General features: G+C 42.2%; 1 protein-coding gene and 1 long non-coding RNA gene across 3 annotated transcripts in view; one reads left to right on the top strand and one right to left on the bottom strand.

Moving 5' to 3' along the window:
- Positions 1-5,290: 5,290 nt before the first annotated feature.
- Positions 5,291-14,378, bottom strand: LOC124146315. The gene is made up of 3 exons (XR_006862658.2): positions 14,263-14,378; positions 6,326-6,573; positions 5,291-5,395 (listed from the first exon to the last, which is right to left on the bottom strand). It is a non-coding gene; the product is annotated as an uncharacterized LOC124146315 (long non-coding RNA).
- Positions 14,379-14,411: 33 nt separating this feature from the next.
- Positions 14,412-26,761, top strand: part of LOC124146369 (indole-3-acetaldehyde oxidase-like) — a 37,566-nt gene continuing 25,216 nt past the window's right edge. The window contains exons 1-8 of one of the 2 annotated variants that reach the window (XM_048392191.1): positions 14,412-14,565; positions 14,741-14,809; positions 19,609-19,661; positions 19,768-19,937; positions 22,382-22,542; positions 23,730-23,886; positions 24,661-24,835; positions 26,026-26,099. In XM_048392191.1, the coding sequence (XP_048248148.1) occupies positions 14,778-14,809; positions 19,609-19,661; positions 19,768-19,937; positions 22,382-22,542; positions 23,730-23,886; positions 24,661-24,835; positions 26,026-26,099 (822 nt within the window). In that variant the 5' untranslated portion in view covers positions 14,412-14,565; positions 14,741-14,777. The remainder of the gene's footprint in view (positions 14,566-14,740; positions 14,810-19,608; positions 19,662-19,767; positions 19,938-22,381; positions 22,543-23,729; positions 23,887-24,660; positions 24,836-26,025; positions 26,100-26,761) is intronic. The other variant, XM_048392190.1, reaches the window with a different exon arrangement.

Genomic DNA, 26,761 nt, shown 5'->3' with positions numbered 1-26,761 from the left:
GTTTTGGTCGGTATTATAGATATACTGTTTCATACCGTGATCTTGCATCATGACGTAATATGTATGGCATACTCACAAACGCGTTCATGAATATGCGTTTAGTATACCCCATGTATATGTCCGGTGACTCGTGGACACAGGTGGCCGAGACGTCTACGACGCGACAATTCGCCTTGCAGAATTGCGTCCCTTAGAAGCGTCAGTATCCTCTGATCTGAGATTATGATCCTTGGTTTGTCAGCTAAATATCCATGGACGTAGGTTTCACCAAAGTGCTTAACATTGCCGATCTGAGTCATTCACGGCTTCTTTCTGGCCAGCCTTGATACAACTGGAACTGTGTTTCAAACGGCGTCAAGCCGAATTACAGAGCAAAATATATGTTCATCAGACAATCGTCAGACAATCGTCACACAAGAAATGTGAAAATACCGAGTTTGCAAATAATAAGCTAATAAGTGCTTGGGGTTGTCATGAGCAGATCTCAGTAAGTACATATGTGGTGTTTGTAATAATTAGGCAGATGGGAGAAAAGTTGTATTCTTATGCTATGTTTGTTTGTTTGTTTGTTGTTTAACCCCTCACTCAGCAATATCCCAGCTATATAACGGCGGTCTGTAAATAATCGAGCCTTGACCACACAATCTAGTGATTGGCAGTATGAGCATCGATCCACGCAACTGGGATACGATGACATGCTTCAACCAAGTGAGCGAGTCTGGCCATCCGATCCCGTTAGTCGCCTCTTAAGACAAGCATAGTCGCCTTTTATGGCAAGCATGGGTTGTTTAAGACCTTTCCTACCCCGGATTCTTCACGGTCTCTAATGCTATGTACGATTGGGTGATCTATGTTGTTATTGTGTTAAACCTCTCTCTCTCTCTCTCTCTCTCTCTCTCTCTCTCTCTCTCTCTCTCTCTCTCTCTCTCTCTCTCTTCTTTCTCTTTTTCTCACTCTCTCCCCCCCCCCCCCCCCTCTCCGTCCGTCTCTCGGTCTTCCCTCTGTGTGTTCTGTTACACACACACACACACTCTCTCTCTCTCTCTCTCTCTCTCTCTCTCTCTCTCTCTCTCTCTCTCTCTCTCTCTCTCTCTCTCTCACTCTCTTTCTACCACCACAGCGTTATTGATCTGGCAGGTGCCTCAGCTGGCGCGTCGGTGGTACGCATGCGGAATCAATGACGGCTTCACAAGAAATAAAAATACGCTTTGGAAAGATTTGTCATATTAAATTTGACAAGAGGTAAGACCGATTGCGTTTTTAGTAAATAATATTTGAAGGCACGAAAACATACTGTAATACTGTTGGTACTCCACACAGCATATGACGTATACGTTTTTGTAATAAAAGTAAACTTTTTTTGAATATATTCAACGTTTTTAATGAAAATCTGTGAAATCATGATACACAGAAATTGTGCTGTGACGTAGATAGCAGGTGCCCGGCCCGAGTGTGCTGTTTCGTCCTTACCGCCCGTGGGGGAAACACCCTACGGTTAACTAATCTCGTCGACTTTCATCTGAACGTGAAAACGCGGTATTTATGCAAGTTTAGATATTAGTTTCATAAATATGTCATTTCGTTTCGTTTTCCTGATTGATAACGGCCGAGAACAATAGCCGACCAGTTTATTGGGCAAGATTATCTGTCGCACGTGCTAGACCAGCTTTGCCTCGAGGCTATCTTTTAACGGCGCGCGCAACACAACTTTGGGGGTTACCTGCAAAGAACAGAGGCAGGTTGACACAAGAGCATATGGGTTTACAACCCCAGCAGTAACACAAGGCAAAAAGTTAATTATGATCTTTTGGGTTTGACAGGTAATTTGTTTGGCAATACAACTATATTCTCAAATAGTAACCGCCATTTAATAAGATAAAATACAGATCAGGCCATTGATACCGCTGTTGCGAAAACTGTGAATAATTATGTGAATATTTTTGTAATATAGTAGTTTCCTGCTAACGTCCGTTATAAATTAGGTGTAACGTTATACAATGAGTGGTTTTCTGAAGCGCCGTCCCTTGCATCGTGGGCCTCCGTTAACCGAGAATGTCGTAAGAGGCGACTAACGGGACTTGGTTGATGCATGTCATCGTATCCCAATTGAGTGGTTCGATGCTCATGATGTCAATCACTTGACTGTCTGGTCCAGACGCGATTATTTACAGACCGCGGTCATATAGCTGACATATTGCCGAGTGCGGCGTTAAACAACATACAAACAAACAATAACCGAGAATGAACGATAGCGTCTATGTTGGCCATCCACGACTGTTGGGATAATTCTGATTTGCTGATACATTTGGTATAAACAACACTTGTTATTGTAGGGCAACTGATGTCTGTGCGGATGTCTAAATGAAGCATGTGCAGTCTACATCAGCCACTGAACTTGTAAATTTGATTCAATCAGAGATTTTACGGAACTTCATTAGCTACCATTGCGCCGTACAAGGTATGACGTGGTAACCTCAGTCGTTATTAAAGTACTTTTTTCTTCTCTTGTTTGTTCTTTAACGCCGCACTAAGCAATATCCCATCTATATGGCAGCGGTTTGCAAATAATCGAGTGTGGACCAGACAATCCAGTGATTAGCATCATAAACATCGATATACGTAATTGGGATGCAGTGATATTATGTAGTGCTAGATGTAGAAAATAAATGGACTTTTGACCCTCACTTTTGATTGTTTAAAGAAAGACAATGTTTATTTTGTTGATATAAACAACAACTTTCTTGGTATTTTGATCTTGTCTAAGCCGGATAAACATCTACAAAAAATACAAATTTACACGTAAACATGTTGTGAAATTGGACCCTGCGACGCGAAACATGAAACCCACCACACTGTTGTGAGATGTTTTCGTCGCCCAGTGATGCCTATTGTGTAACGCTGTTATTGTATATAGCCGCTGACAGGTGTGACGAAAGAGAGACGAGCGGTGTCAAATACTTAACGTGCTTGTGTATTTAAAAACATCCAGTACAATTATTTGTTTTCAATGATTAAATAGAAGTTATTACACCAAAACGCCATTAGCTGAAAAATACTTCGATCGACTGGAAGTGTGCGAGTGACCACGCACGGGGAATGACAACGGGAAACAGCGACCTGGCTACTTTTCGACCTTTGTCGAGTCCGGACTAAATATAAATATGAGGTCTTTGGTCATATGATCATTTAATATTTAAAATAAAAATGATGCTTTTTAATATTCTATACACATCTCATAGGTAGCAAGAGCACTATTTTTTTCAAATGATCCCCCTGTTATAAAATATTTGTCACACCGGCTCTTGTTATAATATGATTTGAACAATAGTTTAAATTAAAGTTAACAAATTGGGATATTTTACAGACGCATCATTAAGTGTATTAAAAATAAAAAGGAACATGTCTTCTGAAGTGACACTGTTTGTTTCTTGTTTAACGCCGCACTCAGCAATACTCCAGCTATATGATGGCAGTCTGTAAATAATCGAGTGTAAGAGATGACTTAATAGCTCAGGCAGTCTGGTTAACTTGGTCGATAGCATTGTTTGTTTCTTGTTTAACGCCGCACTCAGCAATATTCCAGCTATATGATGGCAGTCTGTAAATAATCGAGTGTAAGAGGTGACTTAATAGCTCAGGCAGTCTGGTTAACTTGGTCGATAGCATTGTTTGTTTGTTGTTTAACGCCGCACTCAGCAATATTCCAGCTATATGATGGCAGTCTGTTAATAATCGAGTGTAAGAGGTGACTTAATAGCTCAGGCAGTCTGGTTAACTTGGTTGATAGCATTGTTTGTTTGTTGTTTAACGCCGCACTCAGCAATATAGCTGATGGCAGTCTGTAAATAATTGAGTCTGGACCAGACAATCCAGTGATTGACATCATGAGCACTGATCCACGCAATTGGGATACGATGACATGTATCAACCAAGTCAGCGAGTCTGACCGCCCTATCCCGTTCGTCGCCTCTTACGACAAGCATAGTCGCCTTTTAGGGCAAGCATGGGTTGTTGAAGACCTATTTAACCCCGGATTTGATTTCCTGATATTTACGATATGGAAACACTCTCGGCCAATAGTCACTATTTATATGATTTTATATTAAAATATTTCGAGAAGAGGACATTCTTTGATATTTGACAATGGAATCTGGTATGCTATATAATACATGCAATAATGGTTTTGTATCAACTACCTTCATATGTGGAAGGATAATTCCATAACGAGAAATATATGAAGACTTGTCTGGCTACATCTATGGCCTACAATGTCTCAGAGAGTAGTTTCATTAAGGGATAATACCATAGGATATTACTATGGTAACGATATTACTATGGTAACTATTACCCGGTAACGTCAGCATATATTGTAAATAACCTCATAACCAATGTGTGAAGCCGTGATGTTGCTAGAATATTGTTATAAGAGGTGTTAAGTTATACTTGACTCATTCACCCATTTAAGAGAATTTACCAATCACTTATATTTTGTGCTGGAAGGAGTTTTATATGCTGAACTTGAAAACTCGGATCAGTGTAGGGTTTGGTTGTTACCCCCAGTACCAACATTTTCAAAGATGGTAATGCCAAAAGGTGTCACGGGTAGCCCAGTCGTCGGTGGCACTTCAATTCGCCGTGTAGAGTTGCGTCCCTTTGGTACACCAGGAGCCAATGATCGTGGGTTCGAATCCCTGTTCGTCCCGATTATGGTTCTAGGTTTGTCAGCATCATACCCGTGCCCGTAGCCGAACGTCTAATACGTGCATCACTTCGGGGTTCCTCCCACAGTAAGCTGACACGCCTTGACATCCCAGCTAACAGACTAATAGTCAGGGACTGTACACCCTTCAGGCATGTACTGCAGAAAACACAATACCAATGACCGACATGGTAATCCATGCCATGTCTTCAACATTCAGTCAACAAAGAACTTCAAGACTCAGTTCTGTGGGGATTATAATATTTTTAGAAAACTTTTACAACTTTCTAAATTATTGATTGTCAGAATCTTCTTTCTTTGGTTTTGCCTTGATCCACTTTTCTGCAACATAAAACAAATTCTGAATATATATATATATATGGAAACATAGAGACAGATAAATACTTGTAGTAACTATAATAGTATTACAGTATCATGCATCACACTGAATATAAAAGTGGTTCACCAGGAACACCCCAAAACTCTTAACGGTCAGTGGCTGAGTGCAGATACAAATCCAATTCTTAGCATTAATTTAAAGCACAAAACCATCAAAAGATACTTGATCTAGTTGCTCATGGTATTTAACAACAGTTTCTGCACTTACGTTTGCATCATTCACAGCCCCTGGTGTATTTGGTGTATTCCTCAATACACCTAACATTTCCGTGTGTAGCTCCTGGAATGCTGTTGTCCCTGGATGCAGCGAAAACAACAACGTTCCAAATTATAACAAAGTTATAACTTGAACTATATTCAATAAGCATCAATTGTTAATTCAAAGATGAATTTAAATAATCTTATACAGGTTCATAAGATTATTTTAATTCTAGAAACCCATTTGTCCAGGAACGCTCCAGGCTGTGGTCAGTCTCGGTCGGTAGTATTTGTCCATTTAAACTTTGCTGAATTCATAGGTACATGTTAAGGAAGAAAACAATTGCATCGAAAGCTCACAATTTAAACTCTGTCGCCCATGGGCCTGCCCATAGTGTGAGTGAGTGAGTTGGGTTTAACGCCGCTTTTAACAGTATTCCAGTTATATCACGGCGTGTCAGTGGGAGGAAAGCTCGAAGTGATGCAGGTCCCAGACGTTTACCACTTCGGTGAAACCCACGAGCACGGGTATGGTACTGACAAACCTAGAAACATAATCGGGGCGAACCGGGATTCGAACCCACAATCATAGGTTTCTGACGTGCCCAAGGGACGCAACTCTGCATAGCGTATCGCGGCGCCTAAGACGACTGGGCCACCCGTGCACATATGCACATAAAAGTTTTCACTTCGACCATTATGTATTGTGTAGGTTGGCGTCTGGTACACTTGTAACTTTAAAGGCTTTCAGGAATGTTATTGTCTAACCCCCTTAGCGACCGAGGCCCCACAAAAATCCGACAACTGGTAGTCGCGGGGCGCGTTGCAAGCCACGAATCACTTAGAGGAAGCAAATTAATTTTGCAACAGTTCGAAACGCATGCGCACTCTTCCAAAATGGCGGCGCAACTACCGCTTGGTTGCCTTGACGTAGAAGAACGGAATAAAAGAGGCTCGATGACGAGCTGATGAAATTTATGACTACTTTGAAGATGTGGAGCAGACTGGGGAGGATGGGGTGTTAGCTACCTTTAATCATTTCCTCGTTGATACAGTCAAGAATTTCTTGTTTCGCTGTCAAAGTCAGACGCCATTTTGGTTTGAGAACGAAGTGACCACAGCCAGCGATTGTTTCGCTTGCAAGCGTCTGAAAGTTAGCGCACTGCTGTAAGGCGAATCGCTGTACATCGCTTGCAAGCGATTCGCGCTTTGCAAAGCACCCAAGATCAAGTACTTTGTGTACCCCAGACAAGCGTAAATTGGCACGGCTCCAATGGCTGAAATATATGAATACACAATGCCATTTAGAAAGTGGTTAAAAATAACAAATGTTATATTTACACAATGCCATTAAGATACTGCTGAGATGAGCGGATACAGCTTTTGAAAATGCTCATCTCAAATTACCCCCTAAGAAATCAGAGTTCGACGATCCAGCTCTTGTTGCACAATGTCACTTGGATGTAGATTAAACCTGAACTGATGATGATCGGTGCATAATATGACGTAATAGTGTGACGTCATTCCGACGTCATTAAACGAGACAACAAGGCGTTTGGTCACAACATATTTTCCATAGAATTTAGTCTATAGATTAATCTGTAACTGTTGTGAAAATGTTCTATTACTGCATTACCAATCCACTGCATTATGAAAACGGAGTGTGCTAGCTGGGGAACTTGTGTTCAACTTTAGGTTGTTGGGGTTTTAATTGTTACTCACTTTAATACATGGTGATAACATTTCATGAAATAGTTTCTGGCATAACATTTCTGCAACGTGTTGTAAACATTGTAATAACATGTTATGAAATAGTTTCGCATATATTATGGCATGATGTTCTTCTAAAACATTTTAAAAACATTTCAATAACATTTTGAATTATTATAAAACACTTACACCTTATTCGGATGATTTTAGATATGTGTACACAATGTATTAAAACATGATGATAACATTTCATTAAATATATTCTGGCAAAACATTTCTGCAACGTGTTGAAAACATTGTAATAACATGTTATGAAAAAGTTTCGCATATGTTATAGCATGATGTTTTTGAATAACATTTTGAAAACATTTCAATATATAACATTTTGAATAGTTGTACAACATTTCTAAAACGTTAATAAAATGTTTTGACGAAAATGTTCTTGAAAAACTACGAAGACACATTTTGAAGATATTTTGAAAATGTTATGTGTTAGCTGGGATAACTGGAATAATGTTCAACGTGGCGTTAGACCCATTCACTCACTCATGCAAGGAGCAGGTTTCTGGTTTACACCGATACCAACACCAAACCATGTATGGACATCATACAGCCCTATGTTGAAATTGATTCCCGACTATTGTGTCTCCTATGACTCATTGGTTGATATCGTTTCACGTGCAGTTTTCGTGGTTCCTGTGTATTCGACTGTCTTCATGCGCAGGAATGACTCCGGGGACCTGACTGTTGCAAGTGTTGTTGATCACTGGCGTTAAAATCTCGCCTGGTGAGATATGTACATTCAATGCATAAGGCACGTCATGAATATTTTCCCAGCCAAAAGTCGACACACTATAGATGCGTGGATGTGTTAAACCATAGATGCACTCTGTGTCAATCCACATATGCCCACTATGTTATTGCATAGATGCACGCTGTGTCAATCCACATATGCCCACTATGTTATTGCATAGATGCACACTGTGTCAATCCACCTATACCTACATAGATGCACTCTGTGTCAATCCACCTATACCCACATAGATGCACTCTGTGTCGATCCACCTATGTACACTATGTCACTGCATATATGCACACTGTGTCGATCCACCTATACCAACATAGATGCACACTGTGTCGATCCACATATGCCCACTTTGTTATTGCATAGATGCACTCTGTGTCAATCCACCTATACCCACATAGATGCACTCTGTGTCGTTCCAGCTATACCCATATAGATGCACTCTGTATCGATCCACCTATACCCACTATGTTATTGCAAAAATGCACTCCGTGTCGATCCAGCTATGCACACTTTGTTATTGCATAGATGCACACTGTGTCAATCCACCTATGCACACTATGTAATTGCATAAATGCACACTGTGTCAATCCACCTATACCCACTGTTATTGCATAGATGCACTCTGTGTCGATCAACCTTTGCACACTTTGTAATTGCAAAGATGCACATTGTGTCAATCCACCTATACCCACGTAGATGCACTCTCTGTCGATCCACCAATGCACACTATGTTATTGCATAGATGCACACTGTGTCAATCCACCTATACCCACATAGATGCACTCTGTGTCGATCCACCTATGTACACTATGTTACTGTATATATGCACACTGTGTCAATCCACCTATGCACACTATGTTAATACATAGCTGCACACTATCAATCCAACTATATACATTTTATTCAGACGCATATACACACTGTGTCAATCCACCGATGCACACATAAATGCACACCGTGTCAATCCACCTATGCACACTATGCTAATACATTGCTGCACACTGTCAATTCGTCTATGTACAATATGTTACTGCATAGATGCACAATGTGTCAATCCACCTATGTACACTATGTTAATACATAGCTGCACACTATCAATACAACTATATACATTTTATTCAGACGCATATACACACTGTGTCAATCCACCGATGCACACATAAATGCACACCGTGTCTATCCACCTATGCACGGTTTGTTACAATATAGATGCACACCGTGTCTATCCATCTATACACGATTTGTTACAGTATAGATGCACACCGTGTCTATCCATCTATACACGGTTTGTTACAATATAGATGCACACCGTGTCTATCCATCTATACACGGTTTGTTACAATATAGATGCACACCGTGTCTATCCACCTATACACGGTTTGTTACAATATAGATGCACACCGTGTCTATCCACCTATGCACGGTTTGTTACAATATAGATGCACACCGTGTCTATCCACCTATACACGGTTTGTTACAATATAGATGCACACCGTGTCTATCCATCTATACACGGTTTGTTACAATATAGATGCACACCGTGTCTATCCATCTATACACGGTTTGTTACAATATAGATGCACACCGTGTCTATCCACCTATACACGGTTTGTTACAATATAGATGCACACCGTGTCTATCCACCTATGCACGGCTTGTTACAATATAGATGCACACCGTGTCTATCCACCTATACACGGTTTGTTACAATATATATGCACACCGTGTCTATCCACCTATACACGGTTTGTTACAATATAGATGCACACCGTGTCTATCCACCTATACACGGTTTGTTACAATATAGATGCACACCGTGTCTATCCACCTATACACGGTTTGTTACAATATAGATGCACACTGTGTCTATCCACCTATACACGGTTTGTTACAATATAGATGCACACCGTGTCTATCCACCTATACACGGTTTGTTACAATATAGATGCACACCGTGTCTATCCACCTATACACGGTTTGTTACAATATAGATGCACACTGTGTCCATCACCTAAAATGTATACACGGCTTGTTACAATATAGATGCACACTGTGTATATCCACCTATGCACGGTTTGTTACAATATAGATGCACACCGTGTCTATCCACCTATACACGGTTTGTTACAATGTAGATGCACACTGTGTCTATCCACCTATGCACGGTTTGTTACAATATAGATGCACACTGTGTCTATCCACCTATACACGGTTTGTTACAATATAGATGCACACCGTGTCTATCCACCTATACACGGTTTGTTACAATATAGATGCACACCGTGTCTATCCACCTATACACGGTTTGTTACAATATAGATGCACACTGTGTCTATCCACCTATACACGGTTTGTTACAATATAGATGCACACTGTGTCTATCCATCTATACACGGTTTGTTACAATATAGATGCACACCGTGTCTATCCACCTATACACGGTTTGTTACAATGTAGATGCACACTGTGTCTATCCACCTATGCACGGTTTGTTACAATATAGATGCACACCGTGTCTATCCACCTATACACGGTTTGTTACAATATAGATGCACACCGTGTCTATCCACCTATACACGGTTTGTTACAATATAGATGCACACCGTGTCTATCCACCTAAGCACGGTTTGTTACAATATAGATGCACACCGTGTCTATCCTATTATACACGGTTTGTTACAATATAGATGCACACCGTGTCTAACCACCTATACACGGTTTGTTACAATAAAGATGCACACCGTGTCCATCACCTAAAATGTACACACGGTTTGTTACAATATAGATGCACACCGTGTCTATCCACCTATACACGGTTTGTTACAATGTAGATGCACACTGTGTCTATCCACCTATGCACGGTTTGTTACAATATAGATGCACACCGTGTCTATCCACCTATACACGGTTTGTTACAATATAGATGCACACTGTGTCCATCACCTAAAATGTATACACGGTTTGTTACAATATAGATGCACACCGTGTCTATCCACCTATAGACGGTTTGTCACAATATAGATGCACACCGTGTCTATCCACCTATACACGGTTTGTTACAATATAGATGCACACTCTGTCTATCCACCTATGCACGGTTTGTTACAATATAGATGCACACTGTGTATATCCACCTAAGCACGGTTTGTTACAATATAGATGCACACTGTGTCTGTCCACCTATGCACGGTTTGTTACAATATAGATGCACACCGAGTCTATCCACCTATACACGGTTTGTTACAATATAGATGCACACTGTGTCTATCCTATTATACACGGTTTGTAACAATATAGATGCACACCGTGTCTATCCACCTATGCACGGTTTGTTACAATATAGATGCACACCGTGTCTATCCACCTATACACGGTTTGTTACAATGTAGATGCACACTCTGTCTATCCACCTATGCACGGTTTGTTACAATATAGATGCACACCGTGTCTATCCATCTATGCACGGTTTGTTACAATATAGATGCACACCGTGTCTATCCACCAATACACGGTTTGTTAAAATATATAGGCACACCGTGTCTATCCACCTATACACGGTTTGTTACAATATAGATGCACACCGTGTCTATCCACCTATACACGGTTTGTTACAATACAGATGCACAAGGTGTTTATCCATCTATACACGATTTGTTACAATATAGATGCACACTGTGTCCATCACCTAAAATGTATACACGGTTTGTTACAATAAAGATGCACACTGTGTATATCCACCTATGCACGGTTTGTTACAATATAGATGCACACCGTGTCTATCCATCTATACACGGTTTGTTACAATGTAGATGCACACTGTGTCTATCCACCTGTGCACGGTTTGTTACAATATAGATGCACACCGTGTCTATCCATCTATACACGGTTTGTTACAATGTAGATGCACACTGTGTCTATCCACCTGTGCACGGTTTGTTACAATATAGATGCACACCGTGTCTATCCACCTATGCACGGTTTGTTACAATATAGATGCACACCGTGTCTATCCTATTATACACGGCTTGTTACAGTATAGATGCACACCGTGTCTATCAACCTATACACGGTTTGTTACAATACAGATGCACACCGTGTCTATCCACCTATACACGGTTTGTTACAATATAGATGCACACTGTGTCCATCACCTAAAATGTATACACGGTTTGTTACAATATAGATGCACACTGTGTCTATCCACCTATACACGGTTTGTTACAATATAGATGCACACTGTGTCTATCCACCTATACACGGTTTGTTACAATATAGATGCACACCGTGTCCATCCACCTATACACGGTTTGTTACAATATAGATGCACACCGTGTCTATCCACCTATACACGGTTTGTTACAATATAGATGCACACCGTGTCCATCCACCTATACATGGTTTGTTACAATATAGATGCACACCGTGTCTATCCACCTATACACGGTTTGTTACAATATAGATGCACACTGTGTCCATCACCTAAAATGTATACACGGTTTGTTACAATATAGATGCACACCGTTTCTATCCACCTATACACGGTTTGTTACAATATAGATGCACACTGTGTCCATCACCTAAAATGTATACACGGTTTGTTACAATATAGATGCACACCGTGTCTATCCACCTATACACGGTTTGTTACAATATAGATGCACACCGTGTCTATCCACCTAAACACGGTTTGTTACAATATAGATGCACACCGTGTCTATCCACCTATGCACGGTTTGTTACAACATAGATGCACACCGTGTCTATCCACCTATACACGGTTTGTTACAATATAGATGCACACCGTGTCTATCCACCTATACACGGTTTGTTACAATATAGATGCACACCGTGTTTATCCACCTATACACGGTTTGTTACAATATAGATGCACACTGTGTCTATCCACCTATACACGGTTTGTTACAATATAGATGCACACCGTGTCTATCCACCTATACACGGTTTGTTACAATATAGATGCACACTGTGTCTATCCACCTATACACGGTTTGTTACAATATAGATGCACACCGTGTCTATCCACCTATACACGGTTTGTTACAATATAGATGCACACCGTGTCTATCCACCTATACACGGTTTGTTACAATATAGATGCACACTGTGTCTATCCACCTATACACGGTTTGTTACAATATAGATGCACACTGTGTCTATCCATCTATACACGGTTTGTTACAATATAGATGCACACCGTGTCTATCCACCTATACATGGTTTGTTACAATATAGATGCACACCGTGTCTATCCACCTATACACGGTTTGTTACAATATAGATGCACACTGTGTCTATTCACCTATACACGGTTTGTTACAATATAGATGCACACCGTGTCTATCCATCTATACACGGTTTGTTACAATATAGATGCACACCGTGTCTATCCACCTATACATGGTTTGTTACAATATAGATGCACACCGTGTCTATCCACCTATACACGGTTTGTTACAATATAGATGCACACCGTGTCTATCCACCTATACACGGTTTGTTACAATATAGATGCACACCGTGTCTATCCACCTATACACGGTTTGTTACAATATAGATGCACACCGTGTCCATCACCTTAAATGTATACACAGTTTGTTACAATATAGATGCACACTGTGTCTATTCACCTATACACGGTTTGTTACAATATAGATGCACACCGTGTCTATCCATCTATACACGGTTTGTTACAATATAGATGCACACCGTGTCTATCCACCTATACATGGTTTGTTACAATATAGATGCACACCGTGTCTATCCACCTATACACGGTTTGTTACAATATAGATGCACACCGTGTCTATCCACCTATACACGGTTTGTTACAATATAGATGCACACCGTGTCTATCCACCTATACACGGTTTGTTACAATATAGATGCACACCGTGTCCATCACCTTAAATGTATACACAGTTTGTTACAATATAGATGCACACCGTGTCTATCCACCTATGCACGGTTTGTTACAACATAGATGCACACCGTGTCTATCCACCTATACACGGTTTGTTACAATATAGATGCACACCGTGTCTATCCACCTATACACGGTTTGTTACAATATAGATGCACACCGTGTCCATCACCTTAAATGTATACACAGTTTGTTACAATATAGATGCACACCGTGTCTATCCACCTATGCACGGTTTGTTACAACATAGATGCACACCGTGTCTATCCACCTATACACGGTTTGTTACAATATAGATGCACACCGTGTCTATCCACCTGTGCCCGATATGTTAATACTCAGATGCACACTGTTCCAATCCAAGTATTCACAGTTTGTTAAAACATACATGCACTCTGTACCACAACATTAATATACGAATTTGTGCCATTGAGATGTTTCCCACCTCACGTTAACCTAACCTGTTCAATGTTGCAGGTTAGAAAATCAAACATTTGAATATGTTACCTAAAACCAGAAGCATGCTCGTGCTTGCAAATGTGACCAGTATTTACGGACAGTGAGCCAGTGAAATACAGGTCTGCCAACCGCCATTCAGTGTGCTGTACTCTCTACTGTGCCCTCATCTCTCAGCGACATCTCGTAGGGTGTGTAGAGTACTATGACTCAACACAAGTAGGCTGCTTGTGTATGCACAGAGCGCGGAGTTTGTAGGTGGTGGAATTTCTCCGTACTGCTTTGTCAACATTTGGTTGAAGTTGTCGGTGTTTTATACGGGTGAATCTTTAAGAAAGGCTACGTACATTGCAGGTATGTGTATTAATCTTTGTATATGCAAATAAATAAGCATTTATCATTTAATACAACCGTATAATTAGTTCATTATTAATGGTATGAAAATAATGATAGTAATATATTAAATGGCTATCTCAAATGTTGTGCGAGTTTGTTTGACTGATTTGCCTGTGTTTGACGTTTTATTCAGCTAGAGGTCTTGACAGTACGCTCTCTGAAGTCCAAGGATGCCTGTGAAAGGAAGGAACCAGGGTCAAGGGTAAATAGCCTAACACTATCTCTCATTAGAGCCGCTCAAAACCTTTCATTGAAAACGTTCCAACCTGTAAAATCCGGAATGATATTATCTAAACAATTAATACAATACATACACCAATTCTCATGTATCCCTGACCATCCCCTATAAAAGAACCCGAAAGAATCCAGTTTAATCCATGGCCAGTTGATCCAAGCATCTGCATTCATAAATGGTAATTGCAATTAGCAAGACATTTTACATTTTTTAAAAATAACTGTCTCTACACAAATGAATGGTGTCATGAACAATAGTTCAACCTTGAAAAGATATAGCTTTCCCAATTTTGGGTTTAATTTATGAACAAAGGATATGTATGTCAGATATTAAAAACTGGCTTTAAAATTGACACCCAGTGTGGATTCCGGGCTAAAACAGGCCAGTAACCTTCATGTACGCTTGTCGTAAGAGGTGACTGCCCTTTACGCCGAATGCAATCTGTTTCGGCGGATAATCAAGACTGGTTATTCTCTTGCATTGACATTATATATTTTTTGCATTGGGTGGTCCGTCTCATTGACTTGACTGATTGCGTGTCATCGTACTCCGATGGTGAAGATCGTTGTTCATTATATCAATCACTAGATAGCAAGGTTCAGGCTCGATAATTTACATTATGACGTCATATAGCTGGAATACTGTTGAGTCAAAAAAGTATAAATTGACAGTCCATAACAAGGTATTGTTAATTGCTAGATTGCTTTAGTGTTTATGATGTATATATCTGAAACGTTTGTTATTGTGTACATGCCCTGTTGTTGTGGTAGTCTAGCTATTAAGATGTTAACCTTTCTCTAGTTCTATTCCTCATATGTGTCAGCCTATTCATGGGTTCCCGAACAAAGTTAAAAAAATCTAAAATAAATAAATTGCATGTGATTCGAATTTTTGTGCATAAAGTTTCCTTTTTGTCACGCCCACTAGCGGTCTATTTTTTCTACATTGGCCGATAAAAGGAATGTGGGATTTGGGTTGTATTATTGCGCAGAACGATGTCACTGATTTAGTACTGTTGTCTGCAGTTTTTGTTGTTTCGGGTGAAAGTAGCAGTCTGTGAAGTAATTGTTGTTAACTTAATTATTTATAAGAATTTACTTAGAGTAGATAACAAAGCGCAGTTGCCCCATTGGATTGTAGGTTTCGATCCCGCTTCGCCAGAATTATGTTGCTAGGTTTGTCAGCATCATACTCGTGCCCGTGGGTTTCAGCAAAGTGGTAAACACCCGAGACCTGCATCACTTCAGGCTTTCCTCCCACATTATAATTATTCTGACACGCCGTGATGTGACTGGAATACTGTTCAAAGCGGCGTTAACTCACTCGCTCTCATATTGTAATGCCAGACATGTTTTATTACAAATCACAAATAAGATTATGAAAAGATAGATTTATATTATCTGGTATTTAATGCATTTTCAAGTTTAAAAGTAGGTCGAGTAAATAAATGTGTGTGAGGGTCAATATTTGTGAAAAGACTAAATGCGTCATACCCGGCGTTGTCAACAGGCCAGACCAGTCGGAGACATATTTGATGACAGCACTTTGGTAGCATGGCGAATTTGAAACCACAATGCTCTCACACTCATCACTTTTTACCATACACTAACACCAGATGATGACGTAAAGGTCTCGCCAATATAGGGGCGGTCGGGTAGCCTAGTGGTTAAAGCGTTCGCTCGTCACGCCTAAGACCCGAGTTCGATTCCTGACATGGGTACAATGTGTGAAGCCCATTTCTGGTGTCCCCCGCCGTGCTATTGCTGGAATATTGCTAAAAGCGGCGTAAAACCATACTCACTCACTCACTCGCCAATATACCTGCTATATAACATCACTGGGTATCTTATTCACAAATCCAGGCCAATCATACACGTCCCTAAGGTGATGCTGGACATTTTGTGAAAATAAAATGTACATGTCATGTCATGTACAGTATACTACGGTTATAACGAACTTTAGTGACTGCCAATCTTAGTTCGTTACAACCGAAGTTCATTATAAGCATATTTTCAGCATATATACAGCAAATGGCCGGGACATAAAAAACAATTCGTTATATCCCTCAGTTCGTTATAAGCGTGTTCGTTATAAACGTAATTTACTGTATTTTTAATAACGCGCATTAAAGAACACACGAGCAACTTCGTTGTTTTCGGACTAATATCCCTTTAATAATGTCGAACAATGTAGTGATTAAAACTGGGTTCGCTTTAACCAAATTTTCAATACAAACGACTTCGTTATTTCAACGACAAAGAATAATAAGGCTCTACTCGTACCATCTGCGGAAACAAATACTCATTGGGTGTAAAATGTCAAACAATGGTGACAATTATATGTCCTTAAACAGGTCCCTGAAATCAGTGATGACGTTAGGTGTTCGTGGACATGGACAATTATTTGTTGTCTGACGAACGTCATTCTCTGAGAACACTAACAAGTATGGACCTGCGTGCGATATGCACAATCAACATTTTCTAAAAATTATACATCTCCATTAATGGGTTATTCCAAAACATCGCAAATCGACCAACACATTCAAAGAGGAAGTAATACATTTGTTGTGGCCTTAAATACACAATTTCAACTTCAGGCTATGACATATCCAGATAGGAAACATGACAAGGTTATGTCCAAAAAATGGAATCCAAACATAGATATTACATTCTCAACACTAGACATTGAGTTTACCCTGATCTAACAGTTGCTTTATATATAGGCTGGGGTCGTAAAAAAGCAAACACTCGATGTTACTCACTCAATGGACAAATGTTTTTACAAAAAGTGAGAACTGAGAACTCACTGACTGATCTCGCGGAGTTGTGTATTGACACAATGGGCGTATCGGCGTAGCGCGAACCGGGATGTGGGTTAACGCTGCACTGTAAGCCCAAACGTCGCCACAGTTATAAATCTGACTAAAATGGTGACCCAGTCCTCTTTTCATCCGTGTTTCATATACAGAGAAGGAAGCCATAATGAAAGATTAATAGCATGCCAGAAAAATCCACTCTCCCCGACATCGGCCTTGAGCGTATAATGTAGATGCGGTTTTAAACAGGTTGTCAAATCGTGTTTGATGTGTGTGTTATGTAATCAACTGACGGAAATCATCATAGAGGGCTATTTTTGTAAAATGTCCCGCTGTAGTAAACGGCACGGCGATTACCTCCATGATTGTATGAAAGGGCCAGACAGGTCAATAATGGAATGCATGAAACACATTTGGAGCTCGTATTGAGACAAATTAGTCCTATAAAAAGGAAGAGACCTTTAGGTCATATTTGAGAAACAAACAGCTCTAAGCACTCTCCTGGATGTTGAGTAGTGAAAAAGTCAAACTCCGGGTATGACGAACTTCGTTTTATCCGAAGTTCACAATTCTCATAAAAAAACCTTGATTACCCACTGATAAATCGAATTGTATTCGCAATAACTTAAATGTATCATTCGTGATATACGTAGTTGCCTGTAGTTGTGAAGTGTTCTACAACTCTGACGCTGTAGTGAGAGATCCTGTTTGACATTTGATTCACGGCTCAAATGATGGCTGCGTATTTGTTCACAGTCAGGGAGAGGCCTGTGACCAGAATGCTGATTCAGCGAAACATGTAACAACAACCCGCTGACAGACTGATACATCTGAGCGGTAGATGACAACGCTCGTGTACCGCCATGTTGTGCACCTGATACAGGGTGTCTGTTACAAAGTGTACCAGTAAACACATCTGACATACAAATACAATTTTCAACCTTCATATCCCGACGTGTCAGCAACGTGGCATATACAGCTGTCAAAACAGGAAGTCCTCCATTCAAATATACCTCGAATTATCATTGTTCGAGATAAGAGTGGAGCGATAACTCGATATTAGACCGATCTATAGGCAGGATCATAAAGTGATCGAGTAAAACGATGCATCGTGTTATCAGGGTTCGCGTTAACGAGGCGTGGGTACATACTCACACAAAACACACATATTATGAAAGTTAACCTCGTTATGGATCAACCATTTTATTAGAATGCTGAAGGGATCGGTATCTTTTCTTGAATTATGCATTTGTAATAATGAGTGAGTGAGTGAGTTGGGTTTAACGCCGCTTTTAACAGTATTACATTTATATCACGGCGTGTCAGCTTAATGTGGGAGGAAAGCCGGAAATGATGCAGGTCTCAGTCGTTTACCACTTTGGTGAAACCCACGAGCACGGGTATGGTGCTGACAAATCTAGAAACATAATGTGGATGAACCGGGATTCGAACCCACGATCATAGGTTTCTGGCGTGTCAAAGGGACGCAACTCTGCACAGCGAATTGCGGCGCCTTAGACGACTGGGTCACCCGCACCCCTTGAAATAAGGATGAATATACAGTCTGATCTTATGAGCCTAAAATATTGTGCAGGTGCATGTGCTCCATTGGCATGGTGAGTGAGTTGGGTTTAACGCCGCATTTAACAGTGTTTCAGTTATATATGTGCGTGTCAGCTTAATGTGGGAGGAAAGCCCGAAGTGATGCAGGTCTCAGACGTTTACCACTTCGGTGAAACCCACGAACAGGGGCATGGTGCTGACAAACCTAGAAACATAATCGGGGCGAACCGGGATTCGAACCCACAATCATAGGTTTCTGGCGTGCCCAAGGGACACAACTCTGCACAGCGAATCGGGCGCCTAAGACGACTGGACCATCCGTGCTCCATGGCATGGTGAGAGTTATTTCACGTGAGGATTTTGTTAATATGAAATTTTGCATTTACAGGAACGTGGCTTGCACACCCGCCCGGTTCTTTATAAACGGCAAGCAGCATACAGGTAGGTGTTGTTACGGACAAGCATCATTCGTATTTCAACATTTTTATCATTTAAAGTGTGTAGTATTCATTTCTGTTGCCTGACGCGCATATTCCCTACTCTCCAGTCCACGGCGAATATGACCCGACTACGTCCCTTAACGACTACATCCGGGACACTGCAGGTCTACGGGGTACAAAGGTCATGTGTCGAGAAGGAGGCTGTGGGTGCTGTGCTGTCATGGTAACGCAGAAAGACGTCGCCAGTGGACAGGACTCAAGTTTCTCCATCAACTCAGTAAGATGCTTAACACGCCTTATGGCTGGAGCTTAGGTGGAGGGGTGGTAGATAGGGTGCAGCTAAGCTGTGTCAGGTGAAAGAGTGTCCTAGTGAGAGCGGACAATCTTTGAGTTCTTGGGTTTTGTTTTTACCAAATCGTGCACTCTAAGCCCATGGCTGTCCCTCCCTACCCAACCCCTACAGTTAATATCAAAATGACAAAACGCCGGTAAAACCTTACGAATATCCACCAAGAACTAGTCTCAGATGATTACAATTTAAGTTAGTGACAGGAATATCCACTAAGAACAATACTCAGATGATTACAATTTAAGTTAGTGTAAGGAATATCCACTAAGAACTATTCTCAGATGATTACAATATTAAGTTAGTGTAAGGAAATAGCATCCCAAATTTATTGAGGTGTATCAAAATTACGCATTAAAATCTTTTGCATTTGCTCATTTAACTTTAATCCTTAATGGGTGTGTACTTGTATAATGTGTTATGTGTCTGCTGTGTCTCTTTCCTGTACATGTGAAATGTGTCTGCAGTGCCTGTGCCCTGTACATGTGAAATGTGTCTGCAGTGCCTGTGGTCTGTACATGTGAAATGTGTCTGCAGTGCCTGTGGTCTGTACATATGTTATGCGTCTGGAGTGCCTATGGTCTGTACCTGTGTTTTGTGCCTGCAGTGCCTGTGGTATGTACATGTGTTATATGTCTGTAGTGCCTGTGCCCTGTACATGTGAAATGTGTCTGTAGTGCCTGTGGTCTGTACCTGTGTTTTGTGTCTGCAGTGCCTATGGTCTGTACATGTGTTTTGTGTCTGCAGTGCCTATGATCTGTACCTGTGTTTTGTTCCTGCAGTGCCTATGGTCTGTACATGTGAAATGTGTCTGTAGTGCCTGTGGTCGGTACCTGTGTTTTGTGTCTGCAGTGCCTGTGGTCTGTACATATGTTATGTGTCTGTAGTGCCTGTGGTCTGTACCTGTGTTTTGTATCTGTAGTGCCTGTGCCCTGTACATGTGTTATGTGTCTGCAGTGCCTATGCCCCCTGGGAATATGTTATGCGTCTGCGGTGCCTGTGGTCTGTACATATGTTATGTGTCCGCAGTGCCTATGGTCTATACCTGTGTTTTGTGTCTGTATTGCCTGTGTCCCCTGTACATGTGTTATGTGTCTGCAGTGCCTATGCCCCCTGGAAATATGTTATGCGTCTGCGGTGCCTGTTGTCTGTACATATGTTTTGTGTCTGCAGTGCCTATAGTCTGTACCTGTGTTTTGTGTCTGCAGTGCCTTTGGTCTGTACATGTGTTTTGTGTCTGCAGTGCCTATGGTCTGTACATGTGTTTTGTGCCTGCAGTGTCTATGGTCTGTACATGTGAAATGTGTCTGCAGTGCCTGTGGTATGTACATGTGTTATATGTCTGTAGTGCCTGTGCCCTGTACATGTGTTATGTGTCTGGAGTGCCTATGGTCTGTACCTGTGTTTTGTGCCTGCAGTGCCTGTGGTCTGTACCTTTGTTTTGTGCCTGCAGTGCCTGTGTCCCCTGTACCTTTGTTTTGTGCCTGCAGTGCCTGTGGTCTGTACTTGTGTTTTGTGCCTGCAGTGCCTGTGGTCTGTACCTGTGTTTTGTGCCTGCAGTGCCTGTGTCCCCTGTACATGTGTTTTGTGCCTGCAGTGCCTATGTCCCCTGTACATGTGTTATGTGTCTGCAGTGCCTATGGTCTGTACCTGTGTTTTGTGCCTGCAGTGCCTGTGGTCTGTACCTTTGTTTTGTGCCTGCAGTGCCTGTGGTCTGTACCTGTGTTTTGTGCCTGCAGTGCCTATGGTCTGTACCTGTGTTTTGTGTCTGCAGTGCCTATGGTCTGTACCTGTGTTTTGTGCCTGCAGTGCATGTGTCCCCTGTACATGTGTTTTGTGCCTGCAGTGCCTATGTCCCCTGTATATGTGTTATGTGTCTGCAGTGCCTATGGTCTGTACCTGTGTTTTGTGCCTGCAGTGCATGTGCCCTGTACCTGTGTTATGTGTCTGCAGTGCCTATGGTCTGTACATGTGTTATGTGTCTTGAGTGTCTGTGGTCTGTACCTGTGTTTTGTGCCTGCAGTGCCTGTGTCCCCTGTACCTGTGTTTTGTGTCTGCACTGCCTGTGGTCTGTACCTGTGTTTTGTGCCTGCAGTGCCTGTGTCCCCTGTGTTTTGTGTCTGTAGTGCCTGTGGTCTGTACCTGTGTTATGTGCCTGCAGTGCCAATGGTCTATACCTGTGTTTTGTGCCTGCAGTGCCTGTGTCCCCTGTACCTGTGTTATATGTCTGTAGTGCCTGTGGTCTGTACCTGTGTTTTGTGCCTGCAGTGCCTGTGTCCCCTCTACCTGTGTTTTGTGTCTGTAGTGCCTGTGGTCTGTACCTGTGTTATGCGCCTGCAGTGCCAATGGTCTATACCTGTGTTTTGTGCCTGCAGTGCCTGTGTCCCCTGTACAGTGTAGACGGGTGGCAGATCACCACGGTGGAAGGTATCGGCAACAGGAAAGATGGCTACCACCCCATACAGGACAGGATCGCCAAGTTCAATGGATCCCAATGCGGGTACTGTACCCCGGGGATGGTCATGAACATGTACGGGTAAGTGGAACGTTACAACGCAGGACCAAATATGTCTGCTACATGGACACAGTCCATTCAGTCTAATTAGCAAAGCATAACATGAGATAATGGAAAACTCACACCACAGAAAATCTCTGACGGTGAGATATGAAATTCAAATTGAAATCAAAGGGAGATTTGAAAGCGGGTTTCGATTATCTAATAGGCTCAGGTCATCGGTGTCTAGGTGGTGTCCTTGTAGTATCCGATGGTGTCTTGATGGTCTCGTGGGGGTGTCTGATTGTGTATGGATGGTGTCCGTGTGGTTTCAAGTGGTGTGTGGTTGGTGTCCATATAGTATCAGGTGGTGTCAAGATGGTCTCGTGGGGTTAACCGATGGTGTCTGGAGGATTTTCTGGTGGTATTCGTTGGTGATTAGATTGTGTCCGTGTGGTATTCGTTGGTGTCTGGATGGTCTTCTGGTGGTATCCAATGGTGTCTGGATGGTGTCCGTGTAGTATCAGGTGGTGTCTGGGTGGTGTCCTTGTGGTATCCAATGGTGTCTGGATGGTGTCCGTGTAGTATCCGATGGTGTCTGGATTGTGTGCTCGTGGTATCCAATGGTGTCTGGATGGTGTCCGTGTAGTATCTGGTGGTGTCTGGATGGTGTCCTTGTGGTATCCAATGGTGTCTGGATGGTGTCCGTGTAGTATCAGGGGGTGTCTTGATGGTGTCCTCGTGGTATCCAATGGTATCTGGATGGTGTCCGTGTAGTATCTGGTGGTGTCTGGATGGTGTCCTGGTGGTATCCGATTATCCGATTGTGTCTTGATGGTGTCCTTGTGGTATCCAAGGGTGTCTGGATGGTGTCCTTGTGGTATCCAAGGGTGTCTTGATGGTGTCCTGGTGGTATCCAGTAGTGTCTGGATGGTCTCCTGGTGGTATCCGATGGTGTCTGCGTGGTCTCCGTTGGCATTTGGGTAATTGTGACTGGATTCCGTTCGGGGATCTGGGGTCTTGATGGTATCAGAGTGCTGTTTAAAGTGTATTCGGCAAGGAACACATTGAGTCGATGGTGTCTGGAAGGCTTTCAGATCGTAAAGGAACTTTGTGTGAACCGTTTAAGGCGTTCAGGTCGTATCCAAGTAGTATCCATGCTGGAAACATTTGCGGAAGCAGGGGAGGAAATACTGTAACTGATGTGTGCCAACCCCTGTCTGTACCAGGCTGCTGCACGACAACCCCACCCCCACCCAGCAGAACGTCGAGGACAAGTTTGACGGCAACATCTGCCGCTGTACAGGTTACAGACCCATCCTGGACGCCATGAAGTCCTTCGCTGTTGACTCCTCCATCCCGCAATCCCAGTGTATTGACATAGAGGTGAGAGAATCTGTATCTGCAGCTTGACGATCAAACACAGGAGGGGCGGTCGGGTAGCCTAGTGGTTAAAGCTTTCGCTCGTCATGCCGAAGACCCGGGTTCGATTCCCAAAAGGGTACAATGTTTGAAACCCATTTCTGGTGTCCCCCGCCGTGATATTGCTTGAATATTGCTAAAAGCGGCGTAAAACCATACTCACTCACTCAAACACTTGAACCACAAGGCGACAAGGCGAACCCCGTGGTTTTCGCTATCAAGCATTACCCGCCCTTGATTTGTATTTAATTTAACATTTTACCGACCAATCAAAGGAATTTCATTTTTTTTAATGGATAAGGGAAGACTTGTCTCCGCCAGTTTTAAAAAAAAACATGAAGAAATCCATTCCATGAAAATTTTTTAATGTTGATTTTCTCTCAAACTCAACAGTAGTCGTTGGGACTGGCCGCCCTGTTGTTGATATCGCCAACCAAACATTTGAGGCTTTTTTGAAACTCTTATTCCGATTGGTCCATTTGACTGAGTAGCGCTTCAAATCAAATTGGCTAATGAAAATCTAGGGCGGATAATTTGAGATCGCGAGAACCACGTGAATGGATCCAGGTTTTGTGTAGGTTCACTGACATGAGAGCCCTGGAGATAACGGTATAGTCTACACCACAGACTACCGACAGCAGGAGTCATTCATTTGCCGCAAAAACTTTCATTTAGTGATGAAAATGAGACTTAAAATTATACAATTATGTTTTTGTCCATGGCCAATAATTATTTCAGGATTTGAACAAGAAGCTGTGTCCTCGCACTGGCATGGAGTGCGGCGCGGATGGACTGCGGTTGTGTTTGGGCGAGCAGTCTTGGTACAGGCCAGAAACACTGAAGGCTATGGCCGGCATCGTGATGGAGAACCAGGGAAAGAAGGTCCGCCTGTTGTACGGCAATACTGCGTCAGGTAGCGAGATACAGATTATAGTCCCAAGTTTATATAGCGAGAAAAGCCGAGTGGATCCGAGTGGAATATATACTTCATATGAATCCCCTTTCTCTCACCTATAGTGTTTCATATGCGTCCGGGTAAGGAATTCCGGATTAACGTATAATGAGTGAGTGTGTGAGTTGGGTTTAACGCCGTTTTTAACAGTATTCCAGTTATATCACGGCGTGGCAGCTTAATGTTGTAAGAAAGCCCGAAGTGATGTAGGTCTCAGACGTTTACTACTTTGGCGAAACCCACGAACACGGTTATGGTGCTGACAAACCTAGAAACATAATCGGGGCGAACCGGGATTCGAACCCACAATCATAAATTTCTGGCGTGCCCAAGCGATGCAACTCTGCCCAGCGAATTGCGATGGCTTAGACGACTGGGCCACCCGCGCACCATTGTTATGTACCCTGGTATTCAGACGCACTTTTTAAAGAGATCTATTAACAGCATTATTAACAATGACATCACCGTAGATCGATAATCGCACTGCCATAGCGCGTACATAGAATAAACAGTTTAAAGGATGAGACAAGGGGGCACAAGACGTCGCTTCACCTTGTTTTATGTTCAGTTGGGGCACGTGTGGCCCAGTCGTCGAAGGCACCGCAATTCGCTGTGCAGAGTTGCGTCCCTTGGGCTCGCCAGAAACCTGTGATTGTGGGTTCGAATCCCGGTTCGCCCCGATTATGTTTCTAGGTTTGTCAGCACCATACCCGTGCTCGTGGGTTTCAGCGAAGTGGTAAACGTCCCAGACCTGAATTACTTCGGGCTTTCCTCCCACATTAAGCTGACACGCCGTGATATGTAAGTGGAGTACATATATAGTAAATGAGTAACATTTATAAACTAGAATAACAAAGCATAACGATGTTTTACCTTTTTGCATTGCATTGCATTGCATAATAATGATAATATAACGATGATGAAGATGAGTGAGTATGGTTTTACGACGCTAATAGCAATAAACCCACAATAATTTCACGGCGGGGAACACCAGAAATGGGCTTCCCACATTGTACCTATATGGGGAATTGAACCCGGGTCTTCGGCGTGACGAATGAACGCTGTAACCACTTAGATACCCCACCGGCCCTGATGATGATGATGATGATGATGATGATGATGATGGTGATGATATGTGTACTCTGTTCTAGGTGTATACAAGGATGACGGACCTTTCAGTGTGTACATTGACCTGCATCACATCAAGGACCTGTACCAGATCCAGGTACATGCCCTTCGTTACGTCGTCTGTACATCCTTGTTTTACCACCTGCTCTTCACAGATGATTACTCATCACATAAACAGGAAGTCTCGTCTTTCAATGACGTCAGATCTTACAGGTCGGCGTACACAAACCCAGACGGTTTACGCATGATCAGGGCTGACTTGCACAAAGCGATCTTAGCACTACGACTATTGTAAGCCTATGTTAAAGTATGGGAGTTACATATCATACATATCTTTACATATCAGGAAAGCGATCGGCGGTTGTCGAAGCTTGTTGTGAAGCTATCACAAAGGTGCTGGGTCTAATGCAGGGATGTTATTGTTTTCCAAGTGGTATATTGCATCCACAACCTGTTGGTAGTGGCCTTGGACACATTCAGGGCCCTAGTCACACCTTGCTGGATCAGCCCTGCCTCACACGCCAGATGTCATTCTGATGTTAGTCATTTTCAACCTGACCGGTGTAGGAATTCTTGGCGTGACTCGGGTGGACATCCTGTCATGTTTATAGCCCAACCTCAGCAGAGGGACACACGTGAAAGACCACCACCACAGAACATGCAATACCTTTAAACGTCAAACGTTATATAGGGTTGTGTTTTGGCGATTTGCTGGCCATATATCCGTTGAATACAGGCTCGCTGTCGGTTCTGCACTAT

This window comes from Haliotis rufescens, unplaced genomic scaffold (assembly GCF_023055435.1).
Source record: "Haliotis rufescens isolate VD_foot unplaced genomic scaffold, xgHalRufe1.0.p SCAF_11, whole genome shotgun sequence".
NCBI classification, from domain to species: domain Eukaryota; kingdom Metazoa; phylum Mollusca; class Gastropoda; order Lepetellida; family Haliotidae; genus Haliotis; species Haliotis rufescens.
Note: the sequence above shows the minus strand (reverse complement) of the source record. Positions and strands in the feature narration are given on the sequence as shown.